The following is a 24,249-nucleotide window of genomic DNA, read 5'->3' on the forward strand; positions in this document are numbered from 1 at the left end:
CTAGTGCTTGCAAGACGAAGGGAGAACAGCTCTGAGAGAGGTGTTTGGTCTGAGATAAAAGGCAAATCTCAGAACTTGCCTGATACGACACTCGGTATTCTGAGACGTCAGGACACTGAGACCAAGCTTCAAAGACTGACCCAAACCGACCGTCCGAGATTACAGCAAGGGTCGGGGGAGGGTCACAGGTCTGAGTCACTCTAGTGTACTGAGGAGCCAGTCGAAGCAAACACAGGAAATACCCTTCCAATACGGATGGAGCAGGTTACGCGACCTAACCGGGGTGAGCCCAGACACGGGGAATGAGAACCGCTTCCATCAAGGAGCCTAACTTTAAAAGCGATGGGATAGTTCTCTGGTCAATACAACTTGAAGGAAACAGGTTTCCATTTCCCTTTTTTGGTTTTTCTTTTCTTTTCTTATTTTTGGAAAAGCAAAGAAGTTCGTTCGCAATGCCAGCCTTACCCTACTCTTTTTAGGTTTTCTCGGGTTTTTTGGGGTATATGTGGGCAGGATATTTTCCCAACACAGCACAGACGCAGTCAGGAAGGTGGGGGCTGAACCAGCTCCCGTAGTTTCTGGATGGGATTGCTCGAGGGCTCTCACCAAGGCTGCATTTCTGCTTCTCGAGTTATCCACGCTGCACAGAACTCGAAGTGTCTGCTGGGCCAGGAGAGGAGGATGTGTTTCCTGGCCCGCTCCAGGAGGTAATGGGCAGCTTGGTGTATGCGGGACCCAGCCACACAGAGGACAGGACTTTGGTCCCAAAGTATTCTCATAGACACAGAGCAGAGGCTGGAGCGTCTGGGGACAGAGAGGTCGGGGGAGAGGCACCCCTTGCTGGTGTTTCAACTGAGAGGGGTTTGCCTCGGGGGCATGGTGGTGCTGGGGTGGGAGAGGAAATCATCGTTTCCTGCCTTAAGAGACACAACAGCAAGACGGCAAAATGTACCTTGGAAACTGGCCCTATTGATAGGCCAGAAGCTGGTGTCAGGTGAATCCTACAGAAGAACAAACACCTCATTACCATTCGGTGGCCCACTTGCTATGAGGTGAAGTGCACCCAGCAGTGGAAACCCCCCAGAGAATCCAAGTTCAGGAGGACTTCGGGAACACTCACACCAGAAGCATCTTCTTGGCCCTGAAAGGTTTCCTGGCCAGGAGGGGGGGCCAGGAGGGGACACATATGTCACTTCCATGATGGTCACCCTGGAGCCAGGTCTTCTGCCTCTGGCCCCGGCCTCGTCTTCCTGACCACGCACCACCAAGTGGACGTGGGGGAAGTGACAGGTCGCCGCTCAGAGAGACACTGAGGACAAGGAGGTGTGGGGCACACAGCCCCTTGGGGAGCAGGACGTATCCCCAGCAACGGTGGCTACATCTTGCCCAGGCTGCCGGGGGAGGCTTACCAGCTCTCCGGGGGGGTGGGGGTTCCAGAGATGCCTGCAAGACCTCCCACCTCCCACGCAGCACCTCTCCCCCATGCCGTTCCCTGAAAGGACACGAGGAGGGGACACTCCTACTGGAAACACGTTACCTTGCAGCCCCCACATCCCCTCACTCCCGTTTCAGATGCCACAGGAATAGCTCAGCTCGAAAAGGTCACAGTGAAGGCTCGTGAGTGAGTCAGCGCAGGGAAAATGCCGACGATCTGGAAATGGATCCCCTTTCCCATGGACTCCACAGGGCGGGGCGTGGAAGGCCGGAAGTATGTGGCTGAGAAGCAGGAGTGGGAACCCAGGAGGAGGCAGCGGGAGACAGAAATGACCGCAAGCTAACTGGCGAGTCCCCGTGGATGCCTCTGTCCTCACCACGCTGCCAACGCCATAGGGCAGGACGCCGGTCCTTCCAGCACAGGTCCCCAGGCAGACCCACTTGCCAGACGTTTAAAACTTGGTGGTGGCAATCAGCTGGGGTGGACAGGAGAAAGTCCCCTGCAAGACGGACAGGTCATTGATCCAGGATGCTGCCCGGGCTCCCGTCGGGAACACGGGCCTCCTCCCGGACGGCCCAGGGCTGGGATCCAAGCCAGTCTCACTGAGACACTCACTGCAGGATCCTTCCAAGGGGACACAGCTGGTTTATTAAGAATTTCCTGAAGCCTCTTCCCACTCCTCTCTGAAATTAAGCTTTTCCTTCGATACACAGCTCAGCATTTCCCAGCAGACTGAAGGACCCACTCCCTGATCTGGTCACAATGAAATGAGAAAGTCAGAAATAAGTGAGGTTCTAGAAAAGACTGCAGACGGACTCTCCACAGGCTCTAGACATCCGTCGCTTGGCAAGAAAGGTCTCACCGCAACGACATCCCGCCTCCTTCAAGCCTCCTACTTCCCGAGAGGCAGCTGGGACAGGTGACAGGTGACAGTTTAGCCCATCCTTTTATAACCACGTCCCGAAACCAGTGTGTCTGAGAACGAAGCTGCCCCCGAGATCAAACCGGCATCCGCGCGGCCACGGCCACGCGTGCATCGTCACCAGCGAGCAGAGCAAAGCCACCGGCTGGTGTCCTCTCTGGGCATGTGCAGAAAAGACATCACCTGTGCCTTCGTTTTCAAAGCCAAGTGGGCTGTGGCTGAGGAGGGCCCTTCGCAGGAGCCGCCTGGCTTGCGGAGGGAGAAAGCCGAGACGTGGCCGTGCGGAGCAGCTCTTCCTCTCCCCGCAGTGCCCAACACTCCAGGGGCGCCCGCCGCGGTGGCAGGTGTGCTTGGAAACGTGGTGCCGGCAGAGGCTGGAGGGGCAGGAGGTCCTCCGAGCTGCCTTTTGGCGCTACTTAGTGCGTGTACCAGCTACGTCGCCCAAAAAACAAAGCACTGGTCCCCGAACTTTCCCAAGACGCTGCACCACAGCAGCGCCGGTCCCCTCCCGAGAGGGCGGTGTCAGTTGGCGTACTGGGCGTAGAAGGCCACTTTAACCCGCTCGATCTGATGGCACAGCTTGATGGCGGGCCCCAGCTTCAGCTCCATGCACTCCTGCACCGTGGGCAGCGTCAGCAAGAGCAGCGCCTGCCCGTCGATGTCCTGCCGGGAAACAGAGCCACGTGAGAACCCACACCCGGACACCAGGGGAAGGCAGCTGTCACGGCAGGTTCATCCCGGGGCCCACGGGCGTGCGGGGCTAGCAGACAGACCGGCCTGGCCTGAGGACTCCCTCCTCTTTCTGGTTAATAAAACCTGTGTGCTCGGAAAATCCCAGCTACCCCGAAACTCACACACCCAGGCCGGTGGGGACGAAGGGGCAGAGCAGGGCCACTGCCGCAGGGCCTCCTCTTCCCCAGGCCGCCGGCCCCTTGCCGGAGAGCCCCCTCGCCCCACGCCCGCCTGGTCTGTCTCACGTCCTGCTGCAACTCCAAGTGAGCACCAGGGGAGAGATCTGCTAAAAGCAGCAGCTCCGGTTCCTTGCCAAGGTCTGACATTTCACCATCGCAACGGCTGAGGAGATGCGAGAGAGACAGACGTAGCACTACCCAGGGCAGTGTGCCACTGAGGACAACACACGAAGGCATGCATCTCCCCATGCACAAGTGCGCCACCCAGAATGAGGTGTGCGTCCCCGTCTTGTCGTCGTTAGCCCTCTGCAGCCGCGCACTGGGCCCAGGCAAGGACGGAGCCGTTAGACACTGGCCAGCCGCATTTCCTGTGGGAGGCAGGGACAAAGGCCCACCCCAAAGCTTTAAGATCACCCCAGTAGACACCTCTGCCTCTTCACCAGCTTGCTTCCTCTAACAAATGGGGCTCATTTATTTAGATACCGTTTGATTGGGTGACTGAGTTTAAGTGCAATCCCTTCCTCCTATCCACGAGGCCATCTTCACGTGGCAGAGGCAGTAAGAGAAGGTAACAGAAAAGACCAGCGGCAGAAGGAGAGCACAAACCACACCCCGCAAATGAGAATTTCTGCCCCGTGGTGGAGTGGTGACACAGGGCTGCTGTCAGCCACGGAGATGCCCGGTCCTACAACCGCACACGAGCACCTCCGACCTCACTCATGATGACTTACACATAGGAAGCTCATTTTCTTCAAATAATGGTTTATTTAACAGTCTTCAAAATACTCAAACCAAACCGAACAAAACACAACCCAAAATGGGAATAAATGTTAGCCTTTGGGAGGACTAATGGTAGGAATATAATGTCGTGTACCCTCAGTTTCAAAAGGCACCTGACGTGCTCATAATCCCTAGTACGAAGAGCAGCAGTAAAAATGCAGCATTAACCTTTAAGTACCAAAGCAAGTGCAACTTACAATTGTCTGAATTACGGGAGCGAGGCCGTGGCCAGTCCAGGCCACATCTCACCCAGGACTCAAACTGGACCTCCTCAAACCCAGCGTAAACCGACTGGTCTTAAACAGATGCCCAAAGTGGGATGGAAACTAACAGAACTATCAATGAATTTTTGATGCTCTCCCTGTTTTTACTTTTCCGGTCGTGCTTTTACATGTCACTCCAATGGCTCTTCATGTGACACCTCTCAGGCCGGTTGTAGGAAAGGGCAGACTGGGAGTGCTGAGAGACAGTGCTCTGCTCAAGGTCGTGGGCCAAACAATGGTACCCCCGACCTGGGACCCGGGAGCCAACTGCAACTTCAGAGGCAAATCCACCTACGTCATGCCACACTGTGACAGAGGGGGCACAGGCCTAGGGACACAGAGTCCTGTGAGCACCACGGGCCTCAGAAAAACACAGTGTGAGCAGGAAACAGGATGACGTCATGAAACCACACGCAGGTGGCTTTGCCATCATGTTCAACGAAGAACAGAACAGAGGCTTACTTTTGGATGTAAGATTTTTTTTTTTTAGATGGAAATTAATGTCAGAAAAGCTAGTTGATCTACCTAAGATCATTTAGTAAGAGACCACATCAGAACTAGAACCACAGTTTGTTTTTTTGTTTTTTTTTAAGATTCACTTATTTGAGAGAGACTGCGAGTGGGGGTGGGGGCAGAGAGAAAGGGAGACAGAGACCCCCCCCCCACAGAGCAAGGAGCCTGACATGGGGCTCAATCCCCAGATCCTGAGATCATGACCTGAGTTGAAACTAAGAGTCGGACCAACTGAACCTCCCAGGCGCCCCTAGAATCGTGGTTCTCTGATATTAAATTCTTTTTTTTTTTAAATATTTTATTTATTTATTTGACAGAGATCACAAGTAGGCAGAGAGGCAGGCAGAGAGAGAGGAGGGGAAGCAGGCTCCCTGCTGAGCAGAGAGCCCGATGTGGGGCTCGATCCCAGGATCCTGGGACCATGACCTGAGCCGAAGGCAGAGGCTTAACCCACTGAGCCACCCAGGCGCCCCTCTGATATTAAATTCTGGAGGGAAAACTGCAGCTCCAAACAGCCACACACTTAGTCGTGACAGCCATCCTTGGACATACAGATTCAATTACACTTGAAAGCCGCCCCTAGAATGCTTCCACAACTCTCTACAGACTATGTCAGTGCAGGTGGCCGCCATACGCACGCAGCACACCTAAATGGAGGAGGTCATTCATTTCTTTACTCAGCAAGCGTCTGAGGGCCTGCTGAGAGACAGGCATGCTGATGGGCTCCGTGGCTACTGCACCGACGGTAACAGATTCCCTCCCAGGAGAGCAGGAGCCTCGAGGGAGGCCATTCTGAGGAACAGACCACCACAGTACAGAGAGAATCAAGTGTGGACACAGTGCTCCTGCTCAAAGGGACGGGAACACAGCCAGTCCTGCTGGAGTCAAGGAGCGCTTCAGAGATCAGGAGATTCCCGTGCTCAGACCTAAGGGACCACAAGGAATCATGAAGGGAAAGATGGGCGCGTGGAAGACAAGCAGTCGATGACAGCACGTATTCGAGGAGAGCACAGAGACACTGAAGGGAAAGCTGAGGTGGGCCCGGACAGCAGCTGGGACACGAGCTTCTGGGGTATGTGACCAGGAAGTCACTAACAGTCATTAGGCAGAGAAGCCCCGTCACAGGATGTGAACATCCACAAGCTGCTACTGGCCACAGTGTATCGGAATGAGTTAGGAGGCGGGAGGGGAAGCCACGAGAGACTGAAGGGGAGGACATTTATTAGGGGTCACAAAGCTGAGCCTGTTAAGAGATAAGATTGCCCAGAAGTGGGGTGTTCCCCCACGGGATCCAGTACCGGGCCACGGAGCGGCTGGACCAACCACGAACCATACACTCTGTGTAGATTGGACACGGGATGGCAGAAGGACACAGGAATACAGAAGGCACGACACAGATCAACAACGAAAGGACAAACTGTAAAAAAGAGTCTTCCTTGGACAGTGGCTTTCATAGGCGCTCATCTTCTCAGCGCGCCCCATCTGTACATGCCTCACAGGCACTCTCCGGGACGCACAAACCATTTCTTAATAAAAATATATTAATGCATCTACATCTCCGATGCAAGCCGGTATCTGTCATTCTTTCTGAAATGCTTTTAGGTTTCTCCATTTTTCTAATGCCTTACAGTCCAGGAAGGAGGAGAAGGGGATTCCCTTGGTAAATCAAATCTCAGTTTCTGAGCAGGTGCCAAGTCTTTAAAGTTGTTTCTCATTTATTTGCAAAATAGGTATTGAATTATTTGTATGTTGGACCCCAACGTAGCTACTGGAGATACAAGATGAGTGAGACTTGGCTCCCGCGTTCTCTAGCTGGGGAACAGACACCTGTATATGGCAGCCCAAATCCACACCTTAGCAGACAGAGCTTGAAGCTGAGCCCCAGGACACACCAGGCTGGGGGAGCAGTCAGAGACGGCCTCATGTTTAACTCACTTTTGAGAAGGCCTGGCAATAAGAGCAAGAGAGTTTTTCTAGTCTGTTTCCACCGCTCTAATCTCGGCATCTAGGAAAATACCTGCTGGATGCAGAAGAGGGGCTCGTGAAATGTTTGTTGAGCGACTGAAGGGGAAGACCTGGTCTGGGTGAATTTAAAAGTCAATAGACAGGTAAAGACAAAGTTTGAGAATGTGACATGTGGACAGAACTCAGAAAGACGGGGGACTCTGGGGCCGTGAGTCCCCTAGGACGCAGTAACAGACACGGTGGGCCGGGGGCCTGGGGAACGACAGGCACTTGGGTCTCACGGCTCTGGAGGCTGGGAAGTCCAAGACCGAGCTGCCGGCAGCCTAAGGTAACCAGTGAGGCCCTTCTCCCCAGCTCCAGAGTCCTCACATGGGGGAGGGGCCAGGGAGCTCTCCGCAGTCTCTCTTACAAGGGCAATGATTCACTCACGGGGGCTCCACCCTCCTGACCCCATGTCCCCAACACTGTGGGGACAGGTGCTTCGGTCTACACCGCAGATGCATCCAGTAGGGCCATCGGGCTCCCATCCAGGGAGATGGGGGCTGGGGTGCACACTCTGAGGTTTCTGGAAGTGCCTCAGCCAGCTGTCCCTGGCTCCTGAAGACCCCCCCACTCCTCCACGCAGACCTCACATGGGAAGAAGGACGGGCCTGCAAGGCTGACTCTATGCAGCTCCGCCATCCTCAAATTCACACTCCCGTCTAGTGGTGAGGGGGAAGATGGCCCCTCGCTGGGTCTGTTCCTAAACCTCGCAGGGCTTCTGCCAACGGAGCGCGGAAACCATGGGACAGGCCCTGGGAGTGAACGCAGGCTTTACAGAGCCGGAAGCGCCCCAGACTCTTCCCAGGGCAGCCCAAGTGTTCCTCCTGGGGGTGCCACAGAGCCTCACAGCTGCCACCAGGACACGCCAGTTCCCAGACACGGACCGTCTGACCCACTTCAACAAACCACTCCTTGACCACCACCCACACGCCCGGGGGATGAACGCGCTTGAGCCTGAAGCCCTGTAATGAACGGCCAGAGTGACTGCTGCTTGTCCCAGTCTGTTTATAAGCCTGCTGCCCCTAGGCGCCTGGAAGCATCTAAAACTGGGGCATGATAGGGCCATTTCCAGCCCTGGCAGGCAGGCCCCCAGGCCCTGAGCAGCGGAGGAAAAGCTGCACAGAGAGCTCAGGGCAGATGGAACCAGACAAGAATGATGGTCAGGATCTCTTAACGGCCTCTAGACCTTTATGCGATCACAGCCCCTTCTCACTCCCCTGACACACATTCGCTCGCTCATTTCGCAAATGGGCAAAGCCAATGGGAGAGTGTTTCCCAGGCCCGCCCTCCCTCTGCGGGAGCAGCGCCTGAAGGAAAAGACATCTGGGTGTATAGGCCATGGCTGAGGGGTGGAGAGTCCAGGCTCTGTGGCGTGAACTTCAAGTGTGGGCAGGCTGGAAGGGATGGACATGTCCACGTCCTTGAACCGGTCCTACTAAGGGCTGGTGCATGTTCATGTGGGGACCGCATGGAGAACCCTGGGGTGAGCTAGGGAGAGACACCCAGCCGGATCTGCACAGACTGCCGCATGCAGGGAGACGGAGACCACAGGCAGGCTGAGGCATGGCCATCTCCCTGATCACAGACACCAAGCACCCTGTTTGGGACCTGGGAAGAACCAACCAACCACGGGGCCTGAGGGTTCTGTGCGGTCTGCCTGCAACTAAGCTGTGGGGGCCTCTGGCCCCCTCATTTCCCATCCTCCCCAATGACGTGAAACAACTCTGCACTGTTCTCATTTTGAGAAGAACGTGCAATCATGAATAAACCTGCGCCCCTGATTTCTCAACACCAAAGTGTCCCCTGCCGGGGGCTGGGCTGAGCGACCTGAGCATCAGGCTGTCCCAGAGGTAAGGGCAGGGGGGGCAGCTGGGTGGGGTCAATGTCACAGGTGACCGACACGTCTGTCCTGACTCTCCTTCCCATGTGGGCTGCGTGCGGCCACCACCCACTGCACGGCCCTACAGCTCGGGAGAGAGCAGGTGCACAGAAGTAACAACGGCACCGCACAGCAACGGGCGAGGGCCACCCCCTGTTTAAGAGTCTCGCGTTTTTCTTAGTTAGAGATGTGTGGAGTTTTACTGTATAATGTACACATTTGCAGCAGCATGAATGACAGTAGAGACATTTTAAGCTGTTGCCATAACATTTCAGAATTAAAGGCATGCCCTCCCATAAAGCGCGGACAGCCCTGAGTTGACACCTTCATGAGGAATGAGTGCACTCTGCTGTCGCCGGACCATGCCCCGGGGTTTCTCCCACGCTGGGGAACAAAGCCACTGTCTGCCTGGGGTCATCAGAAACCTCACGCCGTGGCTGGACGGACCCACTGAAGGCCTCCCGAAGCAGGACCACAGGGCACTTGGGCTCAAAGACTGAATAAATTTGCAAAAATTAGTAATGACGGGCCCAACTGAACAGTAAAGGGCTCAAGTCCCATGCGCTTTGGACAGCACGGTGGGCATAGGTTTTTACCACAGCGGAGGGAAGGCCTACCGTGAGGCTGGAAATGAACCGGAACACAGCTGTGATCAATTAGTCTACGTATTCTCCCGTCTCTAAGAGAAGTAAGGAGGTATATAGTAGGACCGAGTTTTTAACTGGTGTGAGAGGAGAAGGTGAGAGACAGGGCCCTGCCCGCCGCCTGATTCTGGGAGTGGGAAGGTGGCGGGCATGCTTCACGTCTTGGACACCTTGGCTTGGGAAGGCTCGGAACTTTCTGGCTTAGAAGTGCAAGTAAGGACAACTCGGCACTCGTAGCATTTTAGCCTTTCTCCCAAGTCAGCCTTGTTTCCACGTTCTCGCCTCGTATCACCAACCGGTGAAAGCAGCGGCACGCAAGCCCGTTCCCCTCTCGCCGTCCCACTAACCCGGAGCTGGGGCGGGAGGGCGCCATGCCCTGTCGGCCACAGCCTGGCTGAAAACCATTCCCAGCCAAAGTGTGCACTGGAGTCTAAAAGTGAAATAAGGCAAAAACACAGCTTGAGACTAATCTGGAACACGACCCTCCACATCGTAAGGCCCAGAGCAGACACTCCGTCCCTGTGCATGGAACAAACACACGAGCAAACAGCCCCACGTGCTAAGCTCTGGGTCACCGGCACTCAGTGTCTTCGCTGGGCCACCACTCACTCACAAATGGCCACCTGGGAAAATGCCACGTCAGCCAAAGCTTTTAGCAGGAGTTTAATCTTTATTTTTGTTTCCGAGGTAGGAGATGGCCCAAAACACACAAGCCTTCACGGTTCTTAGTGGTTCTCTCCCTGTCTGAGTGTTTTAAATGAAGGGACGGGCTCATTACTAGGTTATGTCTGATATAGCTTTTTCCAACATGCGTTTCTGTGTCACTCAGAGGAAGTGCTGGTCACGGCAAAGCCCCACGGCTGCCACTCACGCCTTCCCGTGCACGCAGTCCGTGTCTGCAGGCGGCTCTGGGGCTGACCACATGGGACCTCTGAATGCTAAGAGCCACCCTCCCCTGGGAACTGCATCAATTTGCTTTCCATACAGTGGCCTGGAAGGAGATCTGGGGGACTCGCTGGGCGCAGAGGCATCAGAGGCTTCTTTTTCCTTCTTGACTGAATGCCTGAGTTCCCCTCTTCCCAGAGCATCAGTTAGTATAATCTAAAAAAAAGGCCGCACAGACACACCTCTAATGGATTACGTGAACGGCACCGTCCTTACATCCGAGCGCCTGAGAGACACACGTACTCTGTGAGACGCTGTGAGAAGTAACAACCTTCACGCGAACATGGGAGAGTGGGTCACGGGCTTCCACTGGAGCTTCCGTGGGAGGCTTGGGTCAAGACGGGCCATTTGTTTCCATATTTATTTAAGAGGCAACATAAAAAAATACCTTTTTTATGGCTCAAAGCACGTCTTACACTTTATAATTCTCCTTGTCTCATCAGCAGAATCAAAATTCCTCTAAAGTATAGATTATCTTGATCGTTTTGCGTGGACCCATCACTAGCAGGAACCTAACGTCCCACAGGTTTTTAACGTTGTTACAAAGGAAAGAGCGAAAGAATGAGGCAAAAGCAGTGAAGAGAGTGGCATCGAGAGAAACAGGGCAGATGGAGGGCTTCTGCCTCTGGAAGATGAGGACACGTCCCTTCCCTGTTTCTCCTGCTGAACGGAATGAGAAGCTCTGGATGGTATGAATCCAACAACGTAAAGTGGGGAGCAGAGACGGCAGACCAGCAGGGACCTGGGGGTGCCAGAAGGCATGGTACTGAGCACCCGGGTGTCTGCGTCCCTCTACATCCAAGACTCGCTGCTACAGAGCACGGCCCCCAGTGCTGCCCCGGGACTGGGTGAAAAGGAGCCCAAGGGATGCTCTTTCTAGCTGAAGGGCTGAGAAAAGGGTGGCCCAGAGAGACAGAAACCTTTCAAAGATGGCTTTCCTGCAGGACGGAGAACCGCCCTGACCCTGACGGCGAGGAAGGCCAGATGGCCCCAGGCTCCTAGCCCCTGACAGGGGAGCCCAAGCCGGGACTCGCGTCTCTGCTGAGCAGCAAAGAGCCCCCCACGGAAGTGTCAGCGGGGATGACGTGTGAGCCAGGCTTCCGTCCCCCAGCCCCCTGCAGTCACGAGGAAGCACCTGTGCCCTGCCAGAGCCGGGTCCCCGAAAGCAGCCAGAACGGAAGAACAAAGAACATAAAACAAACGCCGTGGCAGGACAAGCACACCTGTTCCTGAAAGATCTTGGCCAGTGGGGCGCAGTCCGTCAGCTTGATGAACCTCACCACGTCTGTCACCGTCCACTCCAGAGGGTTGCTCTCCAGAATGAGTCTCTCCTCCTCCTCCTGCTTTGTGTCCTGTCGGGGGAAGGGAGGCAGGGGGTCACCTGAACACCGCCGGGGCGGCAGGACACTGGGTACACCCTGCGGGCCTGAGCCAGACTTTCCTCCTCCCTCTGGCCTCTCCCGGGCACCGGAATGACCATAGGGACGTTCACAGCAGCTCATCTGGGTTACGATTTTGCCTCCAATGACTCGTGTGCCTTTAGAGGTTAAAAGAAAAGGCGCCGTGAGGGCAGCTGCTAGAAACCAAGTTCAGGAAGTCTCGGGCCTGCACAGGGAGGAGCATCTCCGACTGGAGAGAAGAGGGTACAAGGTCCGGAGAACGTGCAGGACTCAGCCAGCCCTTCTGCAGTTATGCTGGTGACGATGGTGCCTGTGACCCCCAAGCTGACTGCAGACAGCCTGCAGGCTTGGGGGAGACTGGATATGCTGACTGAGTCATAGCATCACAGAGGTCTCCTGTGAAGGGGAAGCCTCGTGGCCACGGGACCCTGAGGGCCTAGTCTGTCTGTTCCCCTGACAAGGATCCTCTGCAGCTGGAAAACCTTCTGGAGAAACAGGTGCCATGACCTCCCTCGGAACTCCGTCCAGGGTGGGCGATCCCCAGCCCTTCTCCCCAGACTTGGGAACCAGGCTGGAGCTGCCGCGACTGCTGGTTTAAACATGGAGCCCCCAGGCAAGGCCTTCCTTCTTCGACACCCTGCGTGCAGCCCCGGCCCCCCAGAGCCCAGCTTGGGGCCCGCGGCCATTACCTCAGCTGGGTCCTGGACGGTGGCTGCACCCTGCTCTGCCCCCTCGGTACAGGAGGCAGCCTGCGCCCTCCGGGCCCTTCGAGGCCTTTCCACGGGTGGCCGGCGCTCGGGCTCCGAGCTGCTCCTCAGGGTGACAGCCCTCCGGGGCCGCGTGGAGGGGACCTCGGCTGAAGAGGTATCTGTCTGGTCATCACGGAGCTCGGAGCTGGTCTCCTCGCTGCCAGTGTCCTCATCCACAGCATCCCCATCCTCTTCCTCGCTCTCCTGGGGAGAAGGGACAGCACTAACTCCAGGGAGGCCTTCTCCCGCCGAGCTGGCCCCATGCAAACCCTCTGGGGGGTGCGGCAAGGCCCATCCAGCCATCCCCACCACGTCCCCGTCGCGGCCCTCTCCTGGCCCACATGGCCAAGCAGGCGGGGTCTGCTTTCAGTGGCTGAAGCGCCGGGCTCCTGGTACCCAGAGTATGCAAGCACTTGGCATCACACGTGGGCCACAGCCCCGGCCAAGAGCCACCGTGTCTCCCGGGCGCGTGCAGGAAGGTGCCCTGAGCAGGACGTACCTCCCCTGAGCCTGCGGCCAAGTCCACGGCAGAAGACCTCCGCTTCTTCTGCACAAACATGGATTTTCGCCGTTTCCTGCGTCTGGCGGGCTTCGGGTGTCCGCTCTCGGTGCTGGCTTCCCCTATCGGGGGCTTCACAATCTTCTTTCTCTTTCCATAGTAATAGGCTGCGAGGAGAGAGGGGATCAAAAATGTCTTCTAACGATCGCACACACGTAGGACGTGGACACAGAGTACAGAGACCAGAGGAAGATCGGGCAGGAGAGAAGAGGAGAAGAGAAAAAGAGAGAAAGACCATTCTTTCATTCAGAACGTTTCTCCCGTTCCTCGTGGTTAGAAAGTGTTAGGGGCAGACCTGTGTCTTCAAAATCCACACGTTAAAGCTCTCACCCGCACGGCACTGTATGTGCAGACAGGGCCTGTAAGGAGATGATGAAGGTCTTCAAAGCGTAGGGCCTTCATCCCACAGGACCAGTGTGCTTATGGGAAGCGGAACAGAGGGAGGAAGAGGAAGTGCACAGAGGGGGAAGTTGTGAGGACAGCAGCCAAAAAGAGAGGCCTTTGAAGGAACCAGCCCTGCCAGCACCTCGATACAGGTCTCTAGTCACATGCACAGCACCCATCAGAGTCAGTTAGCAACTTCCAGTAACGACCGCTGCATTTTATAAATTAAAGGTATACTCAACTAATTGAAACCACTACTAAGGACCCAATTCTCAGTTATGATCCAAATCGAGACCCATCGCCCAGTCTCGGCTGTCCCACAACATAACCCCTACTGTTCCATCTAAAACCACATGCAGAAAGGCAACCTTCATCTACGGTTGGAAGGAGCTAAGAAAACACCCAAACACACAGCCCCGAGGCTTCAGTGGAGCGCGTGCTCTGTGGCGGAGCGTGGCTGCCATGGGTGCCCGCGCCCCTGCACTCCCCGGGAACGCCTCCCGGCCCCGGCGTTCTGGTGCCTCACATGCAGAATGAGACCAGTGCGACCCACGGAGCAGGACAATCAAGGCTTCACGGTCGTCCCCACGGACCAGTCACGAATGAATAAGCACCTGTTCACACCCAAGAGCCCCATGCGGGCAAGACCTGTCTGGTCTTCTCGGACCCAGGGCGGTCAAGATGGCGGAGGAGCAGGGGACCCTGAGCTCGCCTTGTCCTTCCAGCACAGCTAGAATAAGTATCAAATCATCCGGAACAGCCAAGAAACTGATCTGAGGGCTGAGAAAACACAGCACACGCCTACCAGTGGTTTTCTAGAAGCCAGATGCTGGAAATTGGAGTTTGACCGAATACAACAAAGGGGCAGCACACTTTCAGAGTCCTGGGCTTACAATGGGGGGACTGCTGGCCTCGGTGCTCCCAGTCCTTCCCCATGGTGGTTCTGTCGTCCCCCGGGAGCATCCGTTCAATCTGCAGCGGTATTTACGCTGACCCAGGGGTCTCAGGATTTTGATGTTTCATCACATAAGACCCAGAAAAATCTCCAAGTCATTTCGTTCATATTTAATTCGAGCTGGGGTAACCCACTTCTTCCCGTCTGTTACTGAACAGCGTACTCCGGGAGGGGGGGGTCTCTCCTCTGGCCAAACGTAATGTGAGGGAAAACAAGTTCTCCACAGAGGGCGGTGATGTCCCCGCGTCCTACCAACACACCGCTGGCTCTCCGTGCGTGAGCGCGGGTGCAGAATGCCCAGTGGCCCAACCTCACAGACAAGGGTGCTGACTCTTGGCAGGAATGGGGCGGAAAGGAGTTCTTAGAATATCCACGCATCCATACAGAGAAAACTACAAGGAGATTCACATTCCAAATGGTGGTTCGGATTCCTGGTTCTGACACACAAATTGATCCGTCTTAGCTGGCTGGGGTTCCCAGCACGTGGGCCGCACTCCCGTGTCCCGTTCATGTGCCGGTGGCTGGGATGCAGGCTGGGAGAGCAAAGCCCCAGGCCACCAAGCCTGCAGACAAAGGCCAGGGCTGAGGAAGGATGGGACCTGGGAGAGGCCACTAAAGGCGGCAGAGGAACCACACGTGTGGTTCAGTGTGAAAATCCTGTGGACAGTTTGTGGACAGTATGAAAATCCTGCCAGGAAGTGGTCAGAGCAAAGGTGGAGGGAGTGGGGGGCAACCTGAGTCCCGGGAACAGTGCGGGCTGCTTTTGTACCTCCCAGCAACCTCATCCAGGAGCTCAGAGAAGGAGATACAGACGGGAGCGGGTGGGGGGTGCAGGCTGTGACAAGGAGCTCACCCCCGTCCGGAGGGGCAAAGGCAGGGTCTGTAGTTCCTCAGCCTGAGGACCATGAAAGCGATGCTGGTTACCAGCGGCAACCAAGAACCAGCTTCACCCGCTCTCTCTCAGCCGGGTAAGTTTCCAAACTCAGCCAGTGCCCGAAATTCACAGCCCACCCTTCCCATCGCTTCTTTGCCATCCTGTCCCTCCATGGGGCTAGGACACGTATCGGCCACAGCAAATTTTAAAGAATTCTTTTATAGCAATCCCATGAAAAGTTATTCCAAGGTTTGTTTTGTTTTTTTAAATCCACCAACTACCTCTAACCCCCAGCCCAATCTCCTTTTCATGCTTTGTACTTACTGTACTTGGTTTTGGTGTGAATGGAGCAGTTCTCCGGGCAGTTCTCCGAAACCAGCACGGGACTAAACAGATTTGGGCAGCATTCCAGCTTGGCACAAACCCGCCGGCAGAAATCTGCTACCTGGTCAGACGTCCGCACGATCTTGGCCACGGCGCGGTACGTTTTGCCTCTGTACCTAGAAATGGGGAAGAGTGACAAGACCACACAGTTACTCACACCTGCTGGGCACACGGCACATTCTGAAAGTAGCCCCTTTATTTTCCAACCCTAAGGTAGGCTGTGTGTGATTCCCGTCATTGCTTTTATCGTTCCTTTGGAGCTTGGAGTAGTGTGTTTAGGAAAGCACCACGTGCACCACGACCGCGACGAACCACTGCCACAGAGCTCCGCGTGGCATGGCTCACTGTGGTGTCTGCGGTTCAACACCCACTCCGGAACCCTTCGGAAATCCAGATGTTGTCACCTGCTGCTCATCACGTTTGAGGGAAAAAACCAAAAGACAAAAAACAAAACACTGTCTCCTGCTAAGAAAAACCACCCGCAGTGAAGTCACCAGCATCAATGGAAACCAGCTCTTCGGGAAAGCAGGCAGAATGAACACTGGGTTCAAAATGGGCACGGAGTCCCTGGGCCAAGTACTTATAGGGATAACCACGTAAACAGTGCTTGGCTGGAAAGGGGAGTACTTGATGTAGGTTCGAGCCACCTGTCAACACATTTTTAAGTTATCACTGGTACAAAACACTCATACACGTCTCTGTTAGACCGGTGCTTATTTAACTGACACGTCACGGAACCCAGAGTCCACCGCCACAAAGAATGCATTAAAACCACGGGGACTGTTCAACTATGCCCCAGAGGTACACCCTGATTTTCAAGTTGAAATCTTTTTAAAAGATATTATTTTATTATTTGAGAGAGAGAGAGAGGTAGAGAACAAGAGGTGGGAGGGCAGAGGGACAGGGAGAAGCTGACTCCCTCCCAACGTGGGGCTCCACCCCAGGGCCCTGAGATCATGACCTGAGCCATAGGCAGACACTCAACCAAATGAGCCACGCAGGGGCCCTCAAGTTGAAATCCTGAACAACAATGTATATTCCAGGAAGATAGTGGGACCTTTGGTAGGTAACACTCGGGTTAGTTTTTGGAAAACTAACCACAATCCAGAGGCGTGAACTGCCAAGTAAGCCAACACTGCTGTCCCGCTTGTCCACGTCTGTGGGGGTGATGGGCGTGAGCTCTCTGCCAAACCTGCTTTGCACACTTGTGTTGCAGGTTTCCAAGAGCCTGCCGCAAAGCAACAGGGACACCAGGTAATTCGTGCAAACGGCGTTAACGTAAGGAAAGCATCGCTTTGGTAATTTGCAAGTGAAGTATTACGTTCAAACCTAGATCTGGTTCCCTAAGAGTAAGGCAGTGATAAAAATAAATAGGATAAACTAAAAAATAAAAAAATAAAAAAAAATAGAATAAACTGATCCTGAGTTGCGTTCAAGTAGGCTTTCTCTGTATGCCTCTTAAGACCAAAAAAAATACTCCTTTCCCTAACAGATCATTTTTTTGGTTTTTTTTTACAGTATCAACAGCAAAGAAATTAAATTCTAACTTGAAAAAACTGGACTTCGTGTTCATTCTCTGGTCTCTCTGATCCCAGCCCCTCTGCACTCTTCTTGCATTTAAATGCCTAGCTTCGCTTTCTGTGTAGTGAGAACTAAAAAGCAATTCTTTATAGATAAGATCGTGCTTTAAATCGCATCGCCCTTGAACAACTGTTGATTTTTCTAGGACCTCTCCTGACCCTAGATGTAGGCACATACCCCATGCTCCGCGGAGGACTCCGTGGTTCACGTCTGGCTGGCTCGTGCTCCGTGCTTTTGTTATGCTTCACGATAAAACCAGCACAGGTCCGCGGACACAGAGTATCCCTCCTGCTCTGGGGAAGGCAGACTAAAAATCCATTACTGGTACAACTTCCCTTACAGTTGTTCCCACTACGGTTTTGTAGCTCCTGGGCTCCCTCCCTTCTAAAGAGCTCTGTATCAAGATTCCTCAAGTTCCTTAAAAAATTAAACGATATCAAGTTAAAAAAAAAAAGGCAAGAGAAATGTGAAAATCGGATCCAATTTCAACCTGTGGAAGTCGGGTCCGAAGACGGGTGTCCGAGACCTCCATATTCCAAAGCTTCCAGAAATACATTAGAAGGACGTGAAGAGGGCAAGAGCAAATGCCCCACGGGAGAGAGAGAAGGCTCAGCTTTTTCTTCCCTTCTAGTTTGGGACGACTCCGTGGAAGCAAGCGTTTTAGTAAACCTTTCTCATTTAGGAAACGCCAATCCAAGTTTATGAAAATAGGATCCTGGTATGGTTTAAAAGTAACAGAATCCCCTCTCCTTGCCTGCCCTTCTGGAACAAGCCCATCAAATAGCTATGGTGGTGGAGAAGGAGGGCAGGGAGACTGGGCAGGGAAGGTGTGCAGGCAGGAGAGGCTGGATGGGATGCGGGAAACACTGGTGGGGCTGCCAGGACCTCCCATTCCCACTGCTGGCGCAGACGCAGGCCCTAGAGGCTCTGTCCAGCTCCAAGAGCTCGCCCTCCCCCCTCCTGTGGGCATCCCCCATGCCGTGAGTCATTGTGATGGAGCAAAAGGGCCTGGCCACTTGGGCCCGCCTCTGGACGACCATGGAGGGCCATTCCAATGCCAGAGGGGCCCGTGGGCTATGGTCCATCTCCCCCTCTCCCACGGGTGTTGTTCCAAGGGATCAGACGCGTGGCAGGTGAGGATGGAGGCAGGATGACAGCATCTCCGTCCTGCTCAGAACACAGAGGATGTCTGCCCCTGTGGACAGCCTGGCATGGGTCAGGTGCGATGGCCCGGATGGGGGGTGAAGGGACAAAGGGACAGGAAACAGGTTCCAGAGCGGGGCCTGACCAAACACAACAGAGTAGAGACAGGCCAGCCAGGTGTCCCCTTGTGTTGGGGGGTGGGTGCAAATACAGGAGAGGAAAAGGCCAGAGGGGACGCCCCCACGGTGTTAGGCGGGTCGGAGAGGGGGAATCGGAGCTCAAATTCGGTCACAAGCGTGCGAGAAAGGCCAGGCTCGCAGGCCTGATGTTGCACTCTCTAGAGAAGCTAGTCGCTGTGGCTGGTGTCTGAGAACCGCATTTTGGAGGTCATCCAGGCACTGAACTGCGCCCGGCCTGGGCAAACCATGTGTTTTGTGCTGAAAATGGGACCTGCTTGCTTGGCTGGTCCACACCAGGCAGCGTGTTGCCCATGGGACCAGCTCCCAAGAAGAGCCTTGGCCTGGGCTTCTCTGGATGGAATCGTCCCGTGACAGCCCCTTCCGCTGCTGGGGAAGCAGAGCAAGCAGAAGGACGCCTGACACGGAGATCCTTCCAGACCCCACCTGCCTCTCTCTTCCTCACAACCTCGCTGCGTGTCCTTACCATGTCACCGGGATCAGTCTCAGCCCAGAGTAAAATCATAGCACTCAGTCCCCACAGCCCTTGTAGGAAAATTCAGACCATGGAGGAGGTCATGAGGCCTCCCGACCCAACAGACACAGAAGTAAATATAAATGTCAATTTCTTTTTGTACATGTCTATGTCTAGACACTCACATATGTACGTCTACACACACACACACACACACACACACAAATGTCACTGCTCTGTCCAACGAGAAAGCCCAAGAGACACAACACCTCAACAGCGGTGCACTTACGTGTCCAAACTTGGCTGCTAAATATCGTTTTTCACCTCCTCCCACCAAAAACAAACAAACAACAACAACAACAACAACAAAAACAAACAAAAAACAACCAAGTCTCCTTAGAGAGGTCGCTAAGTCCAGGACTAGGCAGAGAAAGAACAAGATGATCCAGGAACAGTTCACTGGGTCAGAAAATAACCAAGTATCAAACACTGATGAGAAAGGTCAAGGCGATAAACACAAAGCCCGCTGGGGGCGCCTGGGTGGCTCTGGGTAGCTCTGTCCATTAGCTTCTGGGCATGATATCGGGTCCCAGGATAGAATCCTGCATCCGGCTCCCTTCTCTTCGGGGAGTCTGCTTCTCCCTCTCCCTCTCCCCCTGCTCGTTCTCTCTCTTCCCTCTCTCAAAAAAATAAATAAAATCTTAAAAAAAAAAAAAAAAAGCCTGCTGGGTATGGTCCCCACCGGCCAAATCTGGGCCAACCCGAGCATCAGAGTAAGCTGATGACGTCACCCCACTAACCGAAAGAGGAGCCCCTGAACTCACACAGACACAAACAAGGCTCTGAAAAGGCTGAAAGCCTGACAAAGAGGGATATTTACATAGTAGAGAGCATCCCCCCACCAGCTGCCTCTGCCCCACAGCAGCGTGGCAGACATCCCTTAATTGGGTGATCAAAGTAAACACCCCCAGGGAGGGGGTGCACAGAGATGGGCATCAGCCAGCAGGGTGCTGTGAGCAGAACATCCTTACTCCTGTGATACTCCCCATACACCCCCTGAGCCCCGTCGTGCAGAAACATGAAAGAAACTCCCGAAAAAGCAGCGTTCTGCAACGTGTCCCCACCGTCCACAAATATCAAGGTCATGAAGGTCAGGAAAAAGTCTGAGCAACTGTTGGGGAGCAAGGGGACCCTAAGAGACAGGGAAGCCCAGTGCCCCGGTTCTGCCTGAGGGACAACAGTAGGACAGCGGAGACAAGAGTGCGGTGTGAGGACCACTTGTGTGCACCACCGTTCTGATTCTGATTATGTGGGAGAGCGTCCTTGCTGGTAGCAAATGGTTATGGACTGGTGGGCGATGGGTCATCATGCCAACAATTCACTCTGAAATCCACCAGGAAAAAGAATGTAATCGTAATAAATTGTTTATATAATTTAAATGTCATTTTCCTAGAAGTTTGAGATTGTTTCCAGATAAACACATAGAGAAGAAATAGTAAAAATGTTAGGTGTATATTGACTCAAACTACATTAAGCTTAGTGTATACCACGACTTCCATCTGTTTTCGAGTGCTGCAGGTCAGCATGGGCATTCGCTTTTGGATTTTCATGCAGTGCGGGGAAGACACATTGGACCTTACGGCTCCTGTCTGAACTAGTAACCTGGCCTGTTTGGAGCCGGCCAACAATGAGGGTAAGTGTCTGTACAACTCTTGTTCGTGAAGACGCACTAAACACACAGAACTACCAATCTACCCAGAAACACGGGCAAAAGGCAGCTCTAGGATTATACCCATCGGCTGGGGTTTAGTGGCATGACTGCATTCACATGACAGGGTCATTTCTGTGTTCTCCGAGACTCCGTACAATGTGACCATCCGATCCTCACTGTCTCCCGGGGCATCACGGGCAGGTCAGGCGTCAGGAGCTCCGCCAGACGTGGAGAGGCGGGCGGGCAGCACCCAGGGCACGAACTGAGGGGCGCCACCGCGGTCCCCTCTCTAGCCTGTATGGCAGGTGACAGTAGAATCCGTTCTGCAGCTCTCCCCATAGTGAAAGGCTGACAAACAGTATGCCAGGGACACACTTCCGTAGGCAGAACGGGAGGGGAACAGCTCAAAGCACGGGATAAAGCTCCTTGCTTTATCCTGTCAATGTGAGTCCGGAGGGAAGGACCGTCTGCCAGGGCACTTAGTAAAAGGACCAGCAAGGCTGTTGTAAACACAAGGTAAGGTTCTTAAAGCATGGAGCACAAGTTCTGTGAGGAGAGGAAAACACTGGAAGACATGATCCAGCTAGTACATAGCAGAAAACTCCCTGGTCTCAGAAGGAAGGAAGGAAGGAAGGGAGGGAGGGGAGAGGAAAGGAGGGAAGGAGGGAAAAAGAAATGAAAGATCACTGGGTCAGAACTGGACAGCAACTGGGTCAGAACTGACACAGCATGACAGGAAGCAAAGATAAAAAAGGGAGGGACCCAGGGAGATGTGTGGTGAGCAGCCAACAGAGGAGCTCCGCCCCCGTCATTCTGAAGACTGCCCCCATTCCCGGTCCACCTCTGCATTACTGAGCCTCCAGAGACATGCGGAACGTGATCCTGTCTTTACTAGCAGGGCGCCTGAGGACAGGCTGGGTGACAGAGGTCTCAGACACCCACTATGAAACAGCACAGGACGCCAGAAAGCAGAGGGACACAGGAGGGATCCTCTCCTCGGCTGTCACTGCAGGGACCCGCTCAGAACCCCAGAGCCGACACAGAGACGATTTTAAGGTGAAGACGGCTGAGATCCAAAGATGCAAAAAGCCGCTTTCCCAGAGCCTCCATGAGCTGACTAAAAGCAGAAACTTCTGAGAAACGAGGACTACCTTAAGTTCCCTCTTTGGAGTGGCTTCTAACCCTAGGGGAGAGACCAGAGTAAACCTACCATAAATCCTCTCTGAGGAGTTTCTCGGCCATGGAAAAGAAAGACTGCTTGTGCCCACATAAACCAACTTTTTCACACTTTCTTATCTTCTATTTGTTCTCCTAAAAACTCCTATGTCTTTCATAAAGAAACCTATTTGGGGGCGCCTGGGTGGCTCAGTGGGTTAAGTCTCTGCCTTAGGCTCAGGTCATGATCTCAGGGTCCTGGGATTGAGCCCCGCATCGGGCTCTCTGCTCGGCAGGGAGCCTGTTTCCCCCTCTCTCTCTGCCTGCCTCTCTGCCTACTTGTGATCGCTCTCTCTCTGTCAAAAAAATAAATAAAATCTTAAAAAAAGAAGAAAGAAAGAAAGAAAGAAACCTATTTGTTCTTCCCCTAAGGGCCTTTGCTCCATACTCTCTTTCCCCTACTAAGCTAGGGGTAACATACACATAAGCTCCAGATCCTAACTGTCCCTTCAAGTTCCTCATCAGGAAGCACTCCTGTGTGAGTGCATTGGTGCACCTGTGAGTAAAGTCTTTTCTCTTGCTCATCAGTCCTCTGTCAGTTTAATTTGCAGGCTCCCAGGAACTGAACATTACAGGGTACAGAAAAGGTTTTTTTCTTCTTGCCATCAAGAAGTAAGTATGAATGGTCTTCCAGTATCTTCCTTCCAATCAAAGTGGGGGTTTATTTCCACGTGTGAGTACATCAGGCAGGGTGGAGAAAGAGAGATGAAGACAGAGAAACAAGGATGCTGGAAAATATTCACCTCTTCCCCCTGAGAAAAACCCAAAATGGATTTTGAGCCAAAAGGAAATACAGAGTGAAAAACCCAACACTGATGTAACAATCCACTCTTGAATTCCAGGAGGATCCAAGAGGGAGGACTCCAACTTGGCCTAAGTTCTATCATTCACTTGCAAAATGACCCCAGAGCAAGACCTTCTAACAGAACTTGGTGAGGCAGCGATGGGGGTGTCAGAGCGTAAAACCAGGTTCTACTCCCGCAGGCTGAATCCATGACCTGCAGAAGAATTCTGAAGTAAGAACTCAACTCTGCGGAGACAGAGAAGCTTCACGTGCTGGGAGACCATCACTCCGCTCCTTAGCCACAGTGAGCTATGGTCCTGACTTCCTACAGAAGCGAGCCTTTCCTTCATCGCCACATCTCTGTGATCTTCAGAACTACGGGCAACGCTCTGGTTCACTGGCTTCTGGTCTTATGAGACACAACCGTTCAGAAACTTCTGCCTTTTTTCTAGATTCCCGCACTTCAAGGAATGAGAACTCTGAGTAAGAAAGGGGGTATGTGTGCGCTTATTTCGGAAAGACGCCATCCAATTCAGAACACCCTAAACCGGTCTGTGTCGGAAGCAGAAACACCAGGCCCATAACCTGAGGAACTGAAGCGCGCACAGGAACTCGGGCTTGTGTTCCACAAACTGGTTCAGCGCCTGCTTCCTGGAATGTTTACGGCATGTTTTCAGGAGAGCGATCGCACAAATCTGAGCGAGGTAAAAATTAACAAATGAACAAACTAATAATTTTTTTTCAACGAAAAGTCTGTTTCCAACTCCTTTTCCACACAAATCATTTTGTTGCCAAATATTACATCTTGCTACTCACAAAATAGAAGCACGAGTAAAAGACCAAAAAAAAAAAAAAAAGGGAAATAGAAACACATAAAAAATCAGTAACTGCTTATGAAAAAGAAACCAAACTATCGTTTCTATAGAGCCAAGTGTGACTCACCTCGAAGTTGTGATTTCCCCTGCATCTGCCTAAGTGATAAAGAAGTCTCATTCCCTCCAGTTACAGAGGACAATTCCTCTTTAAGTATTCTGAGTAACTATAACAAAGGACTGGGAAAATGTATTAAGCCTTTACCTAGATTTTATAAAGAAGATCACAAAAGCCCCTCAAAGCAGAGTTAACAGTCTTTCTCCCCCCCCAAGAAGATTCTAGAACATGTCGGAAAACATTTAAATGTCTCTAGATGCGCATGGTTGAAATTATTTTTTTTTTTTTATCCCAATGTATAGCCTAAATTCTTCCTCCTGAAATTCAAACTAATGTAGGTCAATTTAGTATATGGAAATGCACTGGAGAGAAATGTTCTCTTCCAGGACTGCTGAATGAACTACGTAAGAACCTACTTTCTCTTTGGAACCAGAGCTACCTGGATTTTGCCTTTCAATTATAAGCTGAAGACTCTCGATACAGACTCCTTACCCGCTGCTCAATACTGCAGTTAAGTTCTTTAAGTATAAACGATGTGGCTGTTAGATAAATAGGGGGAAAATCATCAAGGGACAGAAGATGACGATGTTAAGTTTTTCTCCTACGCACAGGTCAAACCTTTTCAACGGC

General features: G+C 53.2%; 1 protein-coding gene across 7 annotated transcripts in view; it reads right to left on the bottom strand.

Moving 5' to 3' along the window:
* Positions 1 to 403: 403 nt before the first annotated feature.
* Positions 404 to 24,249, bottom strand: part of SFMBT2 (Scm like with four mbt domains 2) — a 224,946-nt gene continuing 201,100 nt past the window's right edge. For all 7 annotated transcript variants that reach the window (XM_047740302.1, XM_047740296.1, XM_047740300.1 and 4 more), the window contains 5 exons: positions 15,545 to 15,720; positions 12,948 to 13,114; positions 12,389 to 12,652; positions 11,523 to 11,651; positions 404 to 3,020 (listed from right to left, as the gene is read on the bottom strand). In XM_047740302.1, coding sequence (XP_047596258.1) covers positions 2,880 to 3,020; positions 11,523 to 11,651; positions 12,389 to 12,652; positions 12,948 to 13,114; positions 15,545 to 15,720 — 877 coding nt within the window. In that variant the 3' untranslated portion in view covers positions 404 to 2,879. The remainder of the gene's footprint in view (positions 3,021 to 11,522; positions 11,652 to 12,388; positions 12,653 to 12,947; positions 13,115 to 15,544; positions 15,721 to 24,249) is intronic.

The sequence above is a fragment of the Lutra lutra genome, chromosome 8 (assembly GCF_902655055.1).
Source record: "Lutra lutra chromosome 8, mLutLut1.2, whole genome shotgun sequence".
In the NCBI taxonomy this organism is placed as follows: Eukaryota; Metazoa; Chordata; class Mammalia; order Carnivora; family Mustelidae; genus Lutra; species Lutra lutra.